At 48.5% G+C, this 18,943-nt stretch overlaps 1 protein-coding gene across 9 annotated transcripts in view; it reads left to right on the top strand.

The window, feature by feature from the left end:
* Positions 1 to 17,737, top strand: part of TOX2 (TOX high mobility group box family member 2) — a 150,448-nt gene extending 132,711 nt beyond the window's left edge. For 6 of the 9 annotated variants that reach the window (XM_043884580.1, XM_043884583.1, XM_043884585.1 and 3 more), the window contains 6 exons: positions 9,514 to 9,753; positions 11,979 to 12,206; positions 12,667 to 12,747; positions 13,785 to 14,180; positions 14,871 to 14,998; positions 16,941 to 17,737. In XM_043884580.1, the coding sequence (XP_043740515.1) occupies positions 9,514 to 9,753; positions 11,979 to 12,206; positions 12,667 to 12,747; positions 13,785 to 14,180; positions 14,871 to 14,998; positions 16,941 to 17,007 (1,140 nt within the window). In that variant the 3' untranslated portion in view covers positions 17,008 to 17,737. Of the gene's footprint in view, positions 1 to 9,513; positions 9,754 to 11,978; positions 12,207 to 12,666; positions 12,748 to 13,784; positions 14,181 to 14,870; positions 14,999 to 16,743 lie in introns of all 9 variants that reach the window. The other 3 variants (XM_043884582.1, XM_043884587.1, XM_043884581.1) reach the window with 1 other exon arrangement.
* The last annotated feature ends 1,206 nt before the right edge of the window (positions 17,738 to 18,943 follow it).

The following is an 18,943-nucleotide window of genomic DNA, read 5'->3' on the forward strand; positions in this document are numbered from 1 at the left end:
TGCTGAAGGAGGGAGGTGGGGAGAGGTCAGGGAAGGCTTCTCTGAGGAGGTGATGTTTCAGATTAACCTCGAAGATGATGATACAGAGGAAAGGACCAATGAGCCATGGGGGAAGCAGTCTCCTTTCTAGGGAGAAGACCGCATGTCCCAGGAAGCTCTGGGAAGGATCTGGAGAGGTTGGGCAGAATGAGATGGTGCAGAGGGTGGGGGGCATCCTACAAGGGTGCCAGCAGGTCATGAGGGAGCTGCTGGAAGCTTCTGAGCAGGGAAGAGACAAATTATACTCCTGAAGGGTCACTCTGGTGGCCAGCAGAGCACCTGGGCTTGAGGAAGCCATGCTGGAAGCCAAGAGGAGGGCTGGTGTCTTAATTTGGGACCCCTATTTGGGATCCCCCATAAAGCAGACTCTGACACAAATGTTTGGGTACACATTGTTTGCTTGGGGGTAATCCCAGGATGCGCTGGGAAGGAAGAAGGGAAGAGGGACAGGAAGGGACGACAGCCAGGAAAGGGCAGGGTGGTGAGCTGTGACCACCTGGAATCCTGTTCCAGACCCTCCAAGAAGTGCATGCGATGCAACTCAGAATTGTCCTCTTGAGCGGGGGATGCTGAGGTTTTATCCACAAACTGCTGTCCCTCGGGGGTTGAGGGTTACTTCTGGGCTCAGCACTTCCAGCCTCTTTAGACAGAGAACACTCTCAGGAAGGGAGACACAGGAAGCCATCAGTAGGTGCAATAACCCTTGGACTTGGGTGGGGGGACCTCCAAAGTGGGCCAGGGGCAAACAGGCAGGCCCCTCACAGCATCTGCTGTAGCTGATTAGGACAAAAGGCAATGGTTGTCCAACCTGTTGGGCAGACCAAGGTGAATTCTGATTGGGGAAAGTGTCCTGTGAGCTGATGGAGAATTCTAGAATGTGTGGAGGGATTGACATTGCCTGACCTTCTGTGTACTGCTCCTGTGAGCTCACCTTTTCTTCTTCCAAATTCTAAAACTGGCTTTAACCAAAACACTTTCTTAGGCAGGATATGGGAATTTGGAATCACCTCTGGGGAATGCCCCCTATTTGTAGGCATCCATGCAGAAGCTACGACTCACCCAGGGGGCCTGGAAGAAAGGAGGGAAGGTCAGATAAAGCTGGAGGAATGCCACTGTTGAAGGAATGGGCTGGAAAAGACCAGAAAGGAGCGACTGGTAAGGTAGTTGGGCAACCAGGAACCAGGCCCTGGACAGAGGGAAGAGGGCTGCCTGGAGAGGAGCAGTTCTTGGAGTCAAGGACTGAGGGGTGTCTTTGGGGAACGTGTCATAGCTTAGAGAGAAAGTACAACCATCTGGGGAAACCCGGCTCCACCTGCAGTAACTGTGTAATCATGGGTGAGCCTCTGAACCTCTCTGAGTCTTGGCTTTAGTGGGGATGATGATATTATTCACCTCATTTGATGATTAAATGGGCCACAGACGGAAAAGCTTAGCACTGCTTCTGGCACATATTAGTTGCTTAACAAAAGTTTCTCCTCCTCTTCCTCCTGATGAGGACAGTAGTGAGGAAGATGAAGATGATTAAGTGGTATAGGTAGTAATGAGGGTACACTCCAGATGACCAGCTGTGGATGGGAGGGGTGTTCCTAGTGACAGTGAGGAAGCTGACTGTGCTGGGGAAAAAGTTGGGGCAGAAGTTTTTAGGAGCCTTGGAAATAAGGGAGATTTTCACTTAAAGATGGGAAAGAACTGAGTGTGATTCAATGCCAGTGAGATGTTGCCCCAGAAAAGGTAGACCAGTTGACCAGATGGAGGATGCCTTAGGCCTAAGACAAAGATTTTTGTGTGTTGTTTACTGAAGGAGAAGGAATCAAGGTCCACAGAGGGAAGACTTCAGCACACTTGCACCACAGACAGAGAGGGCTGTGTAGGCGTTTTTAGGCCTTTATTACATTTTTATAAGTCTCTAAATACATTATGGGCTTCCCTAGGCCAACCTAGACAGCATATTAAAAAGCAGAGACATTACTTTGCCAACAAAGGTCCATCTAGTCAAGACTATGGTTTTTCCAGTAGTCATGTATGGATGTGAGAGTAGGACTATAAAGAAAGCTAAGTGCTTTTGAACTGTGGTATTGGAGAAGACTCTTGAGAGTCCCTTGGACTGCAAGGAGATCCAACCAGTCCATCCTAAAGGAGATCAGTCCTGGGTGATAATTGCAAGGACTGATGTTGAAGCTGAAACTCCAATACTTTGGCCACCTGATGTGAAGAGCTGACTCATTGGAAAAGACCCTGATGCTGGGAAAGATTGAGGGCAGGAGGAGAAGGGGACAACAGAGGATGAGATGGTTGGATGGCATCACCGACTCAATGGACATGGGTTTGGGTGGACTTCGGGAGTTGGTGATGGACAGGGAGGCCTGATGTGCTGCAGTCCATGGGGTCACAAAGAGTCAGACACGACTGAGTGTCTAAACTGAACTGAACTGAGTGGCTCAGGTGGTAAAGAACCTGTCTACAATGCAGGAGACCCAGGTTCCATCCCTAGGTGGGGAAGATTCCCTGGAGAAGGTAATGGCTACCCACTCCAGTATTCTGGCCTGGAAAATTCCATGGAGTGAGGAGCCTGGTGGGCTGTAGTCCATGGGATCATGAAGAGTTGGATACAATTAAAAATCTCTATTCAGATCCTATATAAACACTTTATAGTGGTGTTTTATGTCTTGAATGCATATGTAAAGCTATTCTACTGTGTGCATCCTTCTGAAATTCTTCACTTAGTATTGTTTTGAGTTCATCGTCATTGGTAGGTGTGCCTCCATGCCATTCGCTTGAATTCTGTACAGAATTCCATTGTGTGACTAGATCACAGATTTCCACCATTTCCCAACTAGCAAACATTCAGGTTATTTCCAATTTTTCTGAAGTTAAAAAATGCCATAACAAATGTTGTTGTAATGTGTAATTTTTGAAAGGTAATATCATAACTCTCATATAAATATAAAATGAAACATCAGTTTATTTAATTTATTCATTAGTAAAGCCAGTAAAATATTATAATCAGCTCAAAGGGGAATCTGATGAATAAATACATATATAGGCAACCAAGAGTGCTGAAATAAATTTTCTAATAAATGCAAAACTGATTGATATCTATAGAGCAAGAATATAATGTTAAGGTTCTTCTTTTCTACATGGTAAGATCAATTAGTATCTCTACCAGATAACATTTTTTGCCTTTTTATGCACAAGAGTCAGTTGCGTTCCACCTCACACCCATTAGGATGGTTACTATCAAAAAAATAAATAAATAAGTAAAGGGAGAGAGAGAGAAAACAAGTGTTGGCAAGGATGTGAAAAAACTAGGACACTTGCTCACTATTGGTAGGAATATAAAATCGTGCAAGCCCTTAGGATAACAATATGGCAGCTCCTCAAAAATTAAAAATAGAATTACTATATGATCCAGCAATTCTGTTTCTGGGCATATATCCAAAAGAATTGATAGCAGGGTCTTGAAGAGGTATTTGGATATCCACGGGCATAGCAGCATTATTCACAATGGCCAAAATGTGGAAGCAACCAAGTATCCATCAGTAGATGAATGGATAAACAAAATGCAGTATATGCATACAATGGAATTTTATTCAGCCTTTAAAAGGAAGGAAAGTCTGATGTACGCTACAACATGGATGACCATTAGCACATTATGCTAAGTGAAATAAGCCAGTCACAAAAGAAAAAGAATTGTCTGATTCCACTTCAGGAGGTACCTAGAGTAATCAGATTCATAGAATAGTAGTCAAATTTCATAGTAGTAAAATAATGGTTGCCAAGGACTTCAGCGAGGAAGGAATCAGGAAGTTATGGCTTAATAGATACAGAGTCTCAGATTTGCAAGATGAAAATAGCTCTGGAGATGGATGGTAGTCGCAGTAACACAGCAGTGTGACTACACTGAATGCCACTGAACTCTGTACTTTAAAATCGTTAAGATGGTAAATCTTATGTGTGGGTGTGTGTGCTCAGTTGTGTCCAACTGTTTGTGATCCCATGGACTGTAGACCACCAGGCTCCTCTGTCCATGGGATTTTCTAGGTGAGAATACTGGAGTGGGTTGCCATTTCCTTCTCCAGGGGATCTTTCCCAACCCAGGGATCGAATTCGGGTCTCTTGTATTGCAGATGGTTTCTTTACTGCTGAGCCACTGGGGAATCCTATGTGTATTTTACCACAATTTCTTTAAAAAAATTAATGATAAAAAATAAGTTGCACTAATATCATTTTCGTACAGCTTACAAAGTTGTAAAATAGGGACTTCCCTGGTAGTCCAGTAGTTAAGACTCCACACTTCCAACGCAGGGGGTGCGGGTTTGATTCCTGGTCGGTGAGCTAAGATCCCACACATCACGTAGCCAAAAACCAAATAAAATAAAAGCACCTTATATTTTTAAAAAAGGAAAGGGGGACTTTCCTGGTGGCCTAGTGGCTAAGACTCCACACTCCCAATGCAGGGGGCCTGGGTTCAATCCCTGGTCAGGGAACTAGATCCCACATGCCACCATGAAGTTTATATGAACTAAAGATCCTGTGCATCACAACTAAATCTGTGAAACAGCAAATAACCTGTGTGCATGCTGTCACTCAGCCGTGTCTGACTCTGCAACTCTATGGACTGTGGCCTGCCAGGCTCCTTTGTCTGTGAGATTCCCCAGGTAAGAATACTGGAATGGGTTGCCATGCCCTCCTCCAGGGGATCTTCCCCACCCAGGGATCGAACCCACCTCTCTTATGTCTCCTGCATTGGCAGTCAGGTTCTAGCTCAACCTGGGAAGCCCATAGCTTAGTCAAAGACAAAAGTATACATTCCTGTAGAAACAGATGACCCTAAGCCGACACCTAGGATGCCATTGAAAGGGCATTCATTTGCCCATTTCAAAGTCTTTAAAATTTCCTGCAGTATATATGTGTTTTTGTGTATGTGGGAAAGTTCTTTATAGTAAATATCTTGGGGTAGGTTTGCTAGATTATAGGATATATATCATCAGATTGCTTCCTAAAGTGTGTATCTTACTAGTTTACACCCCCACCAGTAGTATAAACAGAAATCTAGGTGTCCAGGAAACAAAGGAAAAGATGTTTGACTTCTCTAGTAAACAGGGCAGTGCAAATTAGAACAACTTCGGGAGCATTTCAGACTTAGAAAATTTGCAAAAATCCAAAGTCTGCCATTATCAAGTGTTGGTTATATATTATTAAATTCCTGAGTTAGGAATATCTGGTTGAAGAATTCTAAAGCAGGCAGCCAGGAAGGAAAAAAAAAGAAAGAAAGAAACAACAAGCGCTAAACACAGAGCCCCCTGCTACTTTGCCCTTGAAGAAATAATATCAGGCCCTTGTTTAAAATTCATGGAAAGAAAAGTGTGTACGTTGGAATGGATAAGAGGTGCTTAGAGAATAAATTTTAAAGCCTACTCTTTTTTAAAAGTGTTTAAAATTCTTTCCAGCTTTATTGAGATATTATTGAGATTTAACATATTTAAGTTTAAGGGATACAGCATGATGATTTGATGCATGTGTATGAAGTGAAGTGAAGTAAAAGCCACTCAGTCATGTCCAACTCTTTGCGACCCCATGGACTATACAGCCCATGGAATTCTCCAGGCCAGAATACTGGAGTGGGTAGCTTTTCCCTTCTCCAGGGGATCTTCCCAACCCAGGGATCGAACCCAGGGCTTCCACATTGTAGGCGGATTCTTTACCAACTGAGCCACCAGGGAATGTGAAATAATTACCACAATAAGTGTGTGTGTGTGTACATGTGTGTGTGTGTGGTGATACTTTTAGGATCTAGTCTTTTAATAGCATTTAACTATATAACAAAATATTGTTAATTATAATCACCATACTGTACATGAGGTCCCCAGAATTTATTCATTATATAGCTAGAAAATTGTAACCTTTGGAAACCTTCACCCATTTCCCCCAACCCCCTGGCAACCACCGTTCCACTATTTGTGTGTGTGTGTGCACGCTTAGTCTCTCAGTGGTGTTTGACTCTTTGTGACCCCATGGATTGTAACCCACCGGGCTCCTCTGTCCATGGAATTTTTCAGACAAGAATACTGGAGTGGGTTGCCATTTTCTACTCTAGGAGATCTTCCCGACCCTGAGCGTGAACCCACATCTCTTGTATCTATCTGCATTGGCAGGCAGGGTCTTTACCAACTGCGCCAGCCACGTATGAGTGAGAACACAAAGGATTTGTCTGTCTCTGTCTCGCTCATCTCACTCAGCGCAATGCCCTCACGGACTGTCCACACTGCCACAGAAGGCAGAGTTTCCTTTTCTGTGGCTGAACAACACTGTAAAATGTAAAAACCAATATCAAATTCCCAAACAAAAGCTTCAAAGAAAGATTTTGATGGAAGCAGAAATGTTACTGGCAACTTAGACAAACCAAGGGGCTTCCCTGGCAGCTCAGTTGGTAAAGAATCCACCTGCAACACAGGAGACCCTGGTTCCATTCCTGGGTTGGGAAGATCCCCTGGAGAAGGGATAGGCTACCCATTCCAGTATTCTTGGGCTTCCCTTGTGTCTCAACTGGTAAAGAATCTGCCTGCAATGCGGGAGACCTGGGTTCAATCCTTGGGTTGGAAAGATCCCCTAGAGAAGGGAAAGGCTACCCACTCCAGTATTCTGGCCTGGAGGATTACATGGACTGTATAATCCACCGGGTCGCAAAGAGTCAGACACGACTGAGCGACTTTCACCTTCACTTTAAACAAACCAAAGGAATCGAAATAATCACCACTGACAGGACGGAGAAATGTTACACTATATTAATCTGCAAACACAGCTCCAAATACTGTGAAATGTACACAAAATTTAAACATATTTGGGGGGTGGGAAGAATTTGGAGATTGGGATTGACATATCACTACTCTGTATGAAGTAGATGGCTCGTGAGGACCTGCTGTGTAGCCCAGGGAACCCTACTCAGTGCCCTGTGGTGACCCCAATGGGAAGGGAATCTTAAAGAGAGCGGGTATATGTATACATGTGTACGTATAACTGATTTCAGTTTGCTCCACGGCAGAAATTAACACAACACTGTAAAGCAACTGTACTCCAATAGAAATTTTAAAAAAGAAAGCAGGGATTCATTATGTGTATCAGTGTCCATAGCAGCATCATTTACAATAACTAAAAAGTAGAAACAACCCAAATGGATGATGAATGAACGGATAAACAAAATGTAACATACTCATGCATGCGTGTGTACTCAGTTACTTCAGTCATGTCCCACTCTTTGCCACCCTATGGACTGTAGCCCACAAGCCTCCTCTGTCCATGGGATTCTCCAGGCAAGAATACTGGAGTGGGTTGCCATGCCCCCTCGAGGGGATCTTCCCAACCCAGGAATTGAACCTGCGTCTCCTGTGCCTCCTGCCTTGCGGGTGGATTTTTTTACCCACTGACCCACCTGGGAAGTCCAGTATATTCATACGAGGGGATTAGTATTCAGTCTTTAAAAGGGAGGAAATTTTGACACATGGGACAACATGAATGAACCTCGAGAACATTATGCCAAGTGGAATACTGTTGTTTAGTTGGTAAGTCGTGTCCGACTCTTTGCGACCCCATAGACTGTAGCTCCCTAGGCTCCTCTGTGGGATTTCCCAGGCAAGAATACTGAAGTGGATTGCTATTTCCTTCTCCAGGAAATCTTCCCGACCCAGGGATCGAACCCATGTCTCCTGCTTGGCAGGCAGATTCTTTACCACTGAGCCACCTGGGAAGCCTCTAAGTGAAATAAGCCAGACACAAAAGGGCAAATACTGTATGATTCTACTTAAGTGAAGTACCTAGAATAGTCAAGCTCATAGAGACAGAAAGTAGAATGGTGGTTACCAGGGGCGGAATGAGCAGGAATGGGGAGGGGTATTGAAGGGGTACCGAGCTTTAGTTTTGCCAGATGAAGAGAGTTCTGTGGATGGATGGTGGTGACGGTTGTGTGAATGGACTTGATGCCATTGAACTGTAGACTTAAAAATAGTTAAAATGTAAGTTTCATGTTATGCATGTTTTACTACAATAAAAAAAGAATGTTAAAAAACAAGCATGTTTGGGTCCCCAAGGAAACCTGAATAAATTCTCAAAAGTACAAATAGTACAGATTATATTCTTTGATCACTTTTGTTATGAGAAATGACTAGCAAAAAGGAAAGAAACAACAAAAAATTTTAACCTCAGAAATTTCAAGTCTTATTAAACATCGATTCCGTGAGAGAAGAAATTAAAAATGAAATTTAGGAATAAGTATATCAAAAAGAACAATAACGAAAATCTCATGAGATGAACTCTGGGAAAAGCTAAGGTCATGTTCAGAGGGAAATTCATAGCATGAAAAGTATTTCTAAACATTGAGAATGAAAATAATGAATTGACAGTGTTACTCAGAATTGAGGGGGAAGCCAACCAATCTGCAAAAGCAGAAGAGACTAATAAATGTAGAAGAATTAGATAAAGATACTATAAAGAGGCAAATAAAGATAAAATAAAGAATTAGAAAGCAGAGAAAGAGTAGACCTGATAAACAAATTTGAGATTTGAATCTTTTAAGGAGGAAAAAAGAAATCTCACAAAATAAAATAAAAAACTGATGAACTTCTCTAATAAAAAGTAAAAGGAAAACACAGATACTAGATATTAGAAATTATAATTTGACCACAAATTTAAAGGATATAAAAATAATTATAAGGATATGCAAATTTGTATGCTTCACTGAACAGTGTGTATGTATCTATATACATGTATAATTTTTAGGTGAAAAATACACACTGTTCTAAATATGATTAGTACGGGAAGTGCCTGTATATAAAACTCAGTAGTTTTCTTTATATTCCAAAAATAACCAGTTAGAAAATATCCTGGGGAATAGATAGTGAGAAAACTACTGACCTATGGTGGTGAGGGGAAAGTGCAACCTTTCTTTAGTGGTTTATTTGTTCTTTGTATTTAACAAACCCTTATACAATATAGGGCTTACTGTGTGCAGGCATATTTAATCCTTAACAGCCCTAGAAGGTAGGTTTAATCATTATCCACATTTTTCAGATGAAGAGACTGAGGCACAGAGAGGTTAAGTAACTTAAGTAAAGTCACCCAGCGTACAAGCGGAACCAGATTTCAAAGTGCAGGCGGCTTCCAGTATCTCTGCTCTTTGCTGTTATGCTGCACAGGGAATAAATGCAAAGATATACCGTGTTTCAGGGGGGAAGACCCAATATCATCAAATGACTTATTCACAACTGACCCGGGCTTTCTCACAAGGGCTGAGATGCTGACCGTCTGTCCAGGGTGACTGTCAGCAGAATGGCGCCCCCCAGGGGTACACCGAATCGTGCAGGGGTCCCTGAGGAAGCCACAGCTCAGAGTGGACAGCTGAGCCACAGCTCAGACTCCTCTGAGTCTGACAACGCAGATGTGCTGGCCCTTTCTAACTCAGCACGCGATCTCCCCTCTTAGATCCAGGAGATGGTCCACTCGGAGGTTGCTGCCTATGACTCAGGCCGACCAGGGCCCCTGCTGGGCCGCCCAGCGATGCTGGCCAGCCACATGAGCGCCCTCAGCCAGTCCCAGCTCATTTCTCAGATGGGCATCCGGAGCGGCATCGCCCACAGCTCCCCGTCACCCCCAGGGAGCAAGTCAGCGACCCCCTCTCCCTCCAGTTCAACTCAGGAGGAGGAGTCGGAGGCGCATTTCAAGGTAAGTGGGGATGGAGATGCAAAGGCTTCAGATGCCTTAGAATGCCTTCCCGTCAGCAGGGGACAGGCCCTGTGAGGAAATGGGCATCACCTACCTCTAGAAAAGACTACAAGAGTGTAACTGTCCCCTTTGTTGGAAAACAAGGAAAATTCTGGAAAAACATGATGATGTCTTATTCCTCAATGGCCAGTGGGTCATTTCGGTGGCATTGATGGCATTGGCAAGATCCTCAAGGCCACATCCTGTGGCCATTCTGACCTTTCAGGAGGATCACAGAGATGTGTGATCCAGCAGAGGGCACCTCTGGGCGTCACTGTGGGAGGGAGCACTAAAAACAACCCCCCACTGGGGACATGACCCCCGCATATCCCTGGAACCAGGGGTTGTCCTGCATCTTCAAGAACATGCCAGGGAATGAGAGCTCACTGCCTGTCCAGCTCCTGTCCTTTCTTTGCACCGACCCCAAGCCTCCCTCCCAGTCAAAGAACTTCTTGTTGTACTGGAGCAGAAAAGAGAGACCTAGAAAGGCCAAGGATGCTTGTGCTTGCCCGGAATCTCCCAGTGAGCCGCTGGTAAAATCAAGACTTGCTCCCACAATGCCTGCCTGCCTGCCTTTCTTTTTCATAAGGGCCTCTCACCTCTTTCCATGTGGTGTCCCTGAAGAGGCCTGGGGCAGTAATTGTGGCATCCATCAGTGACCCTGACCTCCTGGCTGGGGTGGGCGCCTCTGGATCCTGGTCCAGCTTCATCCTCAGGGTAACTTGGTCACCACTGTAGTCCAGGAAGGAGGTGCTTTTAATTTAATTTTATTTTATTTAATAAACCCTTCTAAAACACTTTCATGGGGCAGATACTATTCTAAGGACATGACAGGTATTAATCCATATAATCTTTATCACAACCCTATGTGGTAGTGCCTTTATTTTCTCTGATTGGCACATGGGGAAATTAAGGCACAGAGGGGTTAAGTGACTTATCAGGTGTCACAGAACCAGGATTTAAACCAAGGTGATTGTAGTCTGGCTCCAGCATACGTACTCTAAACCACCCTCAACGCCCCATCTGCTTGGCAGACAGAACTGAGGCTTGGAGAGGTGGGTGATTGCAGAGAAACACTCAAGAACAGGACTGATGTGGTCACAGACTGCCCCTCACTGTCCCTCAGACCCACAGACCTGAGTCCAGCCCGTGGTTTCCTTATCAGTTTATGATATTACCTTCATTTTCTTGGAGCATTAGAGCCACAGTCTTCATGGCAGGATCCACGGCCTTTGGCCAAAATCCCTGGTCCTTGGGTGGCCTGGGAGTCCTAGTCGGTGGGGGACATGCCCACCCCCTCCATCCTGGAAGCCAGGTGCCCAAAGTACTGAGGTCCTGGAGTCTGACTGCACTAGAGGCCAGGTATCCAGGGTGAGGTCACCCTGGTGACAGTTACATTAACCTCACTCCCATCCAACAACTTCAAAGAGGGTCAGGCGGACTAAGCCATCTGCCCCAAGTTGCATAGCTGAAATGTGGTGAAAGAGACCAGTCTTATTCAATCAAGGGTAATCTTTGGGGATTATTTGTGATCACAAGAAGGGGGAGGTGTTAAGAAAATATATATATATCCAAAACTTGGAAATAGTCCCAAAACAGATAACTGCAGTCTTTCAATAGCATATCACAGCCTCATCGAACAGGCTCAAGAATTATCTGATGATTCTCTGGGAGATTATACCTTCCTTTTGATTCCTCCCTCATTATTGATGGGAGCTCTTTTACATTCTGTAAAGGAAGATGTTAACTTGGGGCAGGGGGGAAATGATGAAGAGGTGAGCAATTTTTGTCTGATTACAAGACAAATTAATTTTTCCCTGTAGAGACACAAATGACTTCTGTGCAGCAGAAAAGACTAAAGGCCCAGAGGTGATAGTTTTATTGCTCTATAGGGCAGTAACTTATTTCTTTCTCTTGTGTTTTTTTTAATGAACTTTACCATCATTCTGAATGAAAAACCCAGGGCTCGTATCCAGGGCATGTGTGTGCGCTCGCTTGTGTGTGATTTGTGTGTGTGTGTGTGTGTGTGTGTATTCAAGCCCGGGGGGTGGCCAGGGCATTGCTGATGTGTGGACAGGGCTGGGCAAGCTGGGAAAAGCCAAGGAAGGTCCAGCTCGGCCTAAGCTGGGTCGGTTAGCTGGAGGTCCTGGGCTTCTCTGGTTTTCTAACTACCCTCACCCGGGCAGATGTCGGGAGAAAAGAGACCTTCAACCGATCCTGGCAAAAAGGCCAAGAACCCAAAGAAGAAGAAGAAGAAGGACCCCAATGAGCCGCAGAAACCCGTGTCAGCCTACGCACTCTTCTTCAGAGACACTCAGGCCGCCATCAAGGGACAGAACCCCAGCGCGACCTTCGGGGATGTGTCCAAAATCGTGGCCTCCATGTGGGACAGCTTGGGAGAGGAGCAGAAGCAGGTGAGCCCCCATCCCTCTCCGGGCCATCCCCCAAGGCTCTGTAGTCAGACTTGGAAGGTCTGGAACCAGGCCCAGCCTCTGCCCAGCCTCTGCTGAGGACTCTACTGGGCTCAGTTTGCCCATCTGTAAACTGGGGAGGTAGGGCTGGTCCCATTTGGCTGTTCTGTAGCTGCATTCACTAGCGACATGGTTAAGTGGGGGAGGAAACTGGACCTCTGCTGCCTCATCTGTAAAACGGGAACAAGCATCTCCATCCATCGTGTGCCTCCAACTCTGAAAGTCTGGGGTCCAGGTCACAGCTTTCCTACCCACTGGCCATAAGCCCCTGGCTTCCCCTCAAGGGCCTGCAGGGGGGATAGAAGCAGATCCAGCTCAGAGGTCAGCGCCAGTTACCAGCCCTGTGAGCTCAGGCTGACCACCTGACCTCTCCCCGATATCACCCACATCTTGGATCTTTCAGGCCTACAAGAGGAAGACTGAAGCAGCGAAGAAGGAGTATCTGAAGGCTCTGGCAGCCTACAGGGCCAGCCTTGTTTCCAAGGTAACAGCTGGGATCCCTAAGCCCAGTCCTTGAGGGATAGTGCAAGAACCGAAGTCCATGGGAACAGTCAACAGCACAGGTCTTGAAAGGGATGTTTAAGACCAATATGGCCCCTTCTCCGGGCTCCCCAGGTGGCACTAGTGGTAAAGAACCTACCTGCCAATGCAGGAGACAGAAGAGACCTGGGTTCAGTCCCTGGGTGGGGAAGATCCCCTGGAGGAGGGCACGGCAACCCACCCCAGTATTCTTGCCTGGAGGACCCCCATGGACAGAGTAGCCTGGAGGGCTACAGTCCATAGAGTTGCACAGAGTCGGAAGCAACTGAACAACTTAGCACACACGCACGCGGTCCCTTCTCCAGGGCACCTCCTGTGTGCCAGCTCATGCTGCGTACTTTACACGCATCTCATTTCACGTGATTCTTCCAACAAGAACCCAGTACACAGAGGAGTTAAGCAACTTGCCTGGAAGTGTCCAGTTTGTTAAATGGCTGTACTAGGATTCAGACCCAGTTTTGCCTGTCTTCAAAACTGGCCTTTTCTCCTGTCCTACGCTCAGCCTTCTCTGTCGACACCAGCATCACAGGAGGCTCAGCATGGTGGTGGTTGCGTGGTCCAAGCTGGGGAGGGAGGTGGTCTGGCAGCTGCTACAGAGGACGTGGTTTCTGAATTGGGCCAGAAAGGGTCAAGCAAAGAGGGTGTCCCAAATCAAGGGAACAGCCCATGCAGAGGCACAGAGGCTGGGAGAAGCCCACGGAGAGGATAACCCAGCTGGGTGATGCTCGTGCCTCGAGCCAGGCTGAAAAGCATGGATTCGCCCACGGGCACGGGAACCTCCAGGGATTAAAATACGGGGTGGTTGGATGGTCAGAGCCAAGGGTGGTGGGTCCTGAGTGATCTCTGGTGAGCCCCCTTCTCTCCCCTGAGGGACCCGAGAGCCAGCCAGTGGGTTACAAAACCACGTGGGTTTCGTGGCCCAAGTTCAGGCTTATCCATGTTGGTTCCGGCTTATCCAGATTGGTGTCTGTTTCCTTCCAGAGCTCGCCTGACCAGGGTGAGACCAAGAGCGCTCAGGCGAACCCGCCGGCCAAGATGCTCCCCCCTAAGCAGCCCATGTACGCCATGCCGGGCCTGGCCTCCTTCCTGACCCCGTCTGACCTGCAGGCCTTCCGCAGCGGGGCTTCCCCCGCCAGCCTCGCGCGGACGCTGGGCTCCAAGTCCCTGCTGCCCGGCCTCAGCGCCTCCCCGCCGCCGCCCCCCTCCTTCCCTCTCAGCACACCCCTGCACCAGCAGCTGCCGCTGCCACCCCACGCCCAGGGTACCCTCCTCAGCCCACCTGTCAGCATGTCCCCAGCCCCCCAGCCTCCCGTCCTGCCCGCGCCCATGGCACTCCAGGTGCAGCTGGCCGTGAGCCCTTCACCTCCAGGGCCACAGGTAAGCAGGACCCAGTGAGAATGTGCCCCTGGGGGACCCATTTGCGGAAAGGGGAGGCAGCTTGGGATTCCAAATACTGGCCCTGCCACTCTCGGCCTGTGAAACCTCAGCCTTGGCACTTCACCCCTCTGAGCCTCAGTGACCACATCTGTGAAATGGGATGAGTACACCTCACCTGAGATGCACTGGCTGTGGAGAATAGCTGGCAAGGCGCCAGGAAGATTCTTCAGATTCCTAGGGCATCCCGGGCCCTCCTCCCGCAGCTTCTGTCCATTCCTGCTCTCTGGCTGGAGAGGCTGAGGCCAGTGAGCCTTAGCTGCTGGCCCTCCCCAAAGCCTTTGAAGCCTGACCCCTGCTAAGTGCTCCATGGACACTGGGGATTACAAAGCCTTCTTGACCCTGGGAGGTCACTCGGCCCAGTAAGTCCATTTTACAGAGTGGGAAACTGAGGTCCAGGGAAGGAAAGTTCTTCACCACCAGCACCCTACCCTTGCAGCTAAGACAAGGACTGGATTTTCCAGAAGGTGCTCTACCAGGGAAAAGAAAGAAGTGGTCCAGGCAGAGGGGCAGAACAGAAATTTCTTATAAGCTGGGGAAGTGTCTCTGCAGACAGCCCCCTCCCCTCCTTGCTGCCTGAGATGCGCCCCTTTGACTCTCCTTTGCTCACCGCCTCCTCCTCCGCCTCGGCAGGACTTCCCCCACATCTCTGAGTTCCCCAGCGGTTCCGGATCCCGCTCCCCTGGCCCGTCCAACCCCACGAGCAGCGGAGACTGGGACAGCAGTTACCCCAGCACCGAGTGTGGCGTCAGCACCTGCAGGTGGGCCCCCCCTGCCCGCGGTGGGCGCTGCTGATGTGAGTAGCATGAGGATGGGGGGACGGTGGAAAGGGCAAGGGGGACGCTATAGATCACTGTCACCCTGCAGGAGGACCTCGTGGGCACCAGGTGCCCGGCATCTTCAGGAGAGGAAGTGCAACAAAGCAAGGACCCAAAGGGACTCAGCTGTCTGGGACCAGGCCTGGGGGGGACACTGAGGCCTGCCTTCGCTTTTGCTGTTTTTCCTTCCATCCTGTTATTTTTCTTTTCCTTTTTTTTTTCTTTTTAAAGATTTATTTATTTATTTAGTCTTCCCGGGTGGTTCAGCTGGTAAAGAATCTGCCTGCAGTGCAGGAGACCCAGATTTGACCCTGGGTCAGGAAAATCCCCTGAAGAAGGGCATGGCCACCCCGCTCTAGTTATTCCTGCCTGGAGGATTCCACGGGCAGATTTCTTTCTTTTTGGCTGCACTGGGTCTTTGTTGTGGCTCGCCGGGCTCTAGAGCTCGGGCTCAGTAGTTGTGGCGCAGGAGCTTAGTTGCCCCATGCCTCGTGGAATCTTCCAGGAGCAGGGGTCGAACCGCCAAGCGATTCTTCACCACTGGACCACCGGGATGTCTCCACCCTGTTTTCTTTTTTCACAAGTACTTCCTTGTGACATTCATGGCCAGAGCGACTGTCTTTGGTCAGCTTCCCTAGGAGCAGAGCCTGAAGCAGGAATTTGGGTGCCCTTGATGATGTATATTTGTTCAGGGAGAACCTGTACCAGTAGTGGGGGTAGGGCAGCGGCTGGGGCAGAGAGGAGCCTAGCAAGGGCATGGCCTCAGCCAGAGACTGGCTTTTATTTTTTAATTTATTTATTTTAATTGGAGAATAATTACTTCACACTATTGTGATGGTTTTTACCATCAAGATCAATTGGCCACAGATACACATGTGTCCCCCCAATCCTGAACCGCCCCCCCACATTCCTCTGGGTTGTCCCAGAGCACCGGATTTGGGTGCCCTGCTTTATGCATCCAACTTGCACTGGTCATCTGTTTCCCATATGGTGATATAGATGCTTCAGTGCTATTCTCTCTGGCTTTGGCCTGATCTCAGGGAGCTCTGGGCTCCAATCACAGCACAGATTTGGTCCCATTTTTTAAAACAAAATAATTTTTTATTGTTTTTTGGCCGCACCGGGTGGCATGCAGAATTCTGTGTTCCCCAACCAGGGATTGAACCAGAGCTCCTGTAGTGGAAGCAGGGAGGTTTGGTCCCAACCTTAAACAGTTCTAGCTTTTTGTATCCTCAGCGCTGAGGACCGGGTGGTCTCCCACCAGGATTCCAGGAAGGGTGTTTAGTTCCGCACGGGGCACGCACGCACACACCTCTCCGCCGCTGCGCCCCCCCCCCCCCCCACACACACACCCCTCCGCCGCCACACACACACACACAGAGGAGGGGTGTTGGTTCCATGCGTGCACGTGCACACACACACCCATCCCTCCGCCACACACACACACAGAGCCCTCCACCGCCACACACACACACACCCTTGCGACGCCCGCGGTGGATAGTCAAGAGGGACCGGCCCAGACCTTCACGCATCCTCCGAGGGGCCGTCGAGTCCGGGGAGGGGATGAAAGGCCAGTGAGCAGTTGTCCCCATGCACTCGGGCTCCGTGTCCAGCCCCGTGAGGACCAGGGGACGCCTGGACGGGGATGGGGGTCACATCAGCTCTGACAGCCCCTCCTTTCTCCCCAGCCTGCTCCCCAGGGATAAATCGCTCTACCTCACCTAAGCCCGTCTCCCTGTCCTCCCTGAGGCTTGCTGGAAGGGCGCTGCTCAGAGCCTGAAGGGCTGACAGCAGAAAAGAGGCCTCGGCAGGAAGCAGGGCGCCGGCGCAGAGCGCAGTGAGACGCCCGGGCCCAGGGCTGAGGCTCTTCCTCACCTCCCGGCAGACTCTGCAGAGGCCGCCCGCCGCCCACCGCCAGCCCAAAGAACCTGCTGGAACCTCCCGCCCCCTGACCGCTTGCTCCAGGGCTCCTGTGGACCCCGCACCTCGCCTGCCGCCGTCCCCTCCGTTTGGTCGTCTGGCGCCAGAGCCCACGGTCGCCGGAGCTGCCCCTGGACCGGTGGCCCTGCCGCAGGAAGCCACCCCCAGATGCGCCGGGCGGGGTCGGCTCAGCGCCAGACGTGCAAATCCGGTTTTACAGTGTGAACAAGACATTATGACACTTATAAACTGTTGGCTCCATGTAAGTATTAGTTGACTACGTGTTTTAGAAGCTGTGCTGAAGACACCTGTAAGATTATTTTGTTGGGATGGGGTGGGGCGGAAAGTAGATTCCTTAAAGGTAAAAAAAAAAAAAAGCATTTTATATGACCCTTAGCACATTTTTTTTTAAGTTTTATCTTAAGGGAGACGTGCACAAAAGAGGCTGCCAAACCATTTCACCCTCTGTACAGCAGGAACTGGACAATTTATAGCCACACTCAGAGACATTGCGCTTTTTTTTTTTTTTAAATCATACATTCATCTATTTAAAACAGCCAGCAAGGACTTCTGTCTGTTTACCAGGAACAATCGAGAACAAAATTGCAGTTTCTATCATAAAGTGTGTGTGCTTTGGGGGACTGGTTTGGGTTTGGGTTCTTAATGTTTGCAGCTGTTTTCTGACCCTGCAAATGTCTGTCTTGGTGCCCAGTGCTTCTCTCGAATTTCTTTATAATAAAACTGATGAAAAGTTGGAAACAAGCCTGTCTCTCTTTACACTTGGTAAGCCAAGGGCAGGCCCTCTGCAGTGGTCCTTGGTGGTGGGATTCACCAGGACAGAGCCCCTGGTGTCAGTTAGGTTGAGGGCAAAGTCCCACCTACCCTTTCCCCATCCCCGACGGTCTCTACGGGCAGCAGAGCCCCGATGGCTTCAGTCTTGCCATCTGTAGAAGTGAGGTGATGATGGTACCAGCAAGTAGGTTCCCATGATGATTCAAGGTGCTCTGGCCTTGTGTGCTGGCCACAAAGGGAGCTCCCATCGGCAGGTGACCACAGTGAGCCCCTCCCGACCACTCCCTTGCCCCCGATGGAGCTTCTGTCCTCCGGAAGTTTCCGGTCTGGTGGAGATGAGAGGTGAGTTCAGGGCAGCAGGAGCCGAGGGTGGGCAGAGGGACTCCTCTAAACCCGAGTATAACAAGCATCTCGTCAGGGAACTCTTAACTGGTTTTCCCAACAGATGTTAGGGGTGATAACCTCAAAATAAAGTAATAATTATGTGACTATTTTAACCGTTTCTGGAAAAATCACCATTGCCTGGTGTGGAGGAGCTATGGGGAAACTAGCTCTTGGGCCTCATGACACAGCTATTTTGAGATGAGGGGTAGGTGCAGGCAGCCCAAACCAGGCCCGTGACCCATGGGTTTGGCCCCTCATTCTCCAATCACATAACCCTGCTTCACCCAGATGACAACTCCTGGGATAAGGCACAATTTCTCTGAGCTGTTTCCTCACTGGAGGGCATCTTGTAATCCACTTTGGAAAAAGAAAAAAAGAAAACCTAGCCAAACAAACAAAAACAATGTGCTGTCATGTCAGTAGCATCGTTGTAGTGTGAAGCATAAATATTTCATGTGGTTACAATTTCCTGTGTGGAGCTTGTCAGTAACACACAGATGACTTAGGAAGTTTAATATTCGACTCTTGCTTCTCTTAATACATTGGAGAAAGCAACATTACTGGATCACTGGGATCCACACACACAGTCCCAAATAACAAGAGTGCTAGGCTATTGGGTTATTGCTGCTGAAGTGGACGCTCCCACCTGCTCTCCCCACCACCCCACATCGCTGCATCTGGATCTCACAGTTCCTTTGGCCGCATCCATGTGCTGATGCTGGCCTCTCTCTCAGCTCCAAGGATGCTTGGAGGTACCCAGACGGAGTCTGAATACCCTGCCCACACATATCA

The sequence above is a fragment of the Cervus elaphus genome, chromosome 23, assembly GCF_910594005.1.
Source record: "Cervus elaphus chromosome 23, mCerEla1.1, whole genome shotgun sequence".
Classification (NCBI taxonomy): Eukaryota; Metazoa; Chordata; class Mammalia; order Artiodactyla; family Cervidae; genus Cervus; species Cervus elaphus.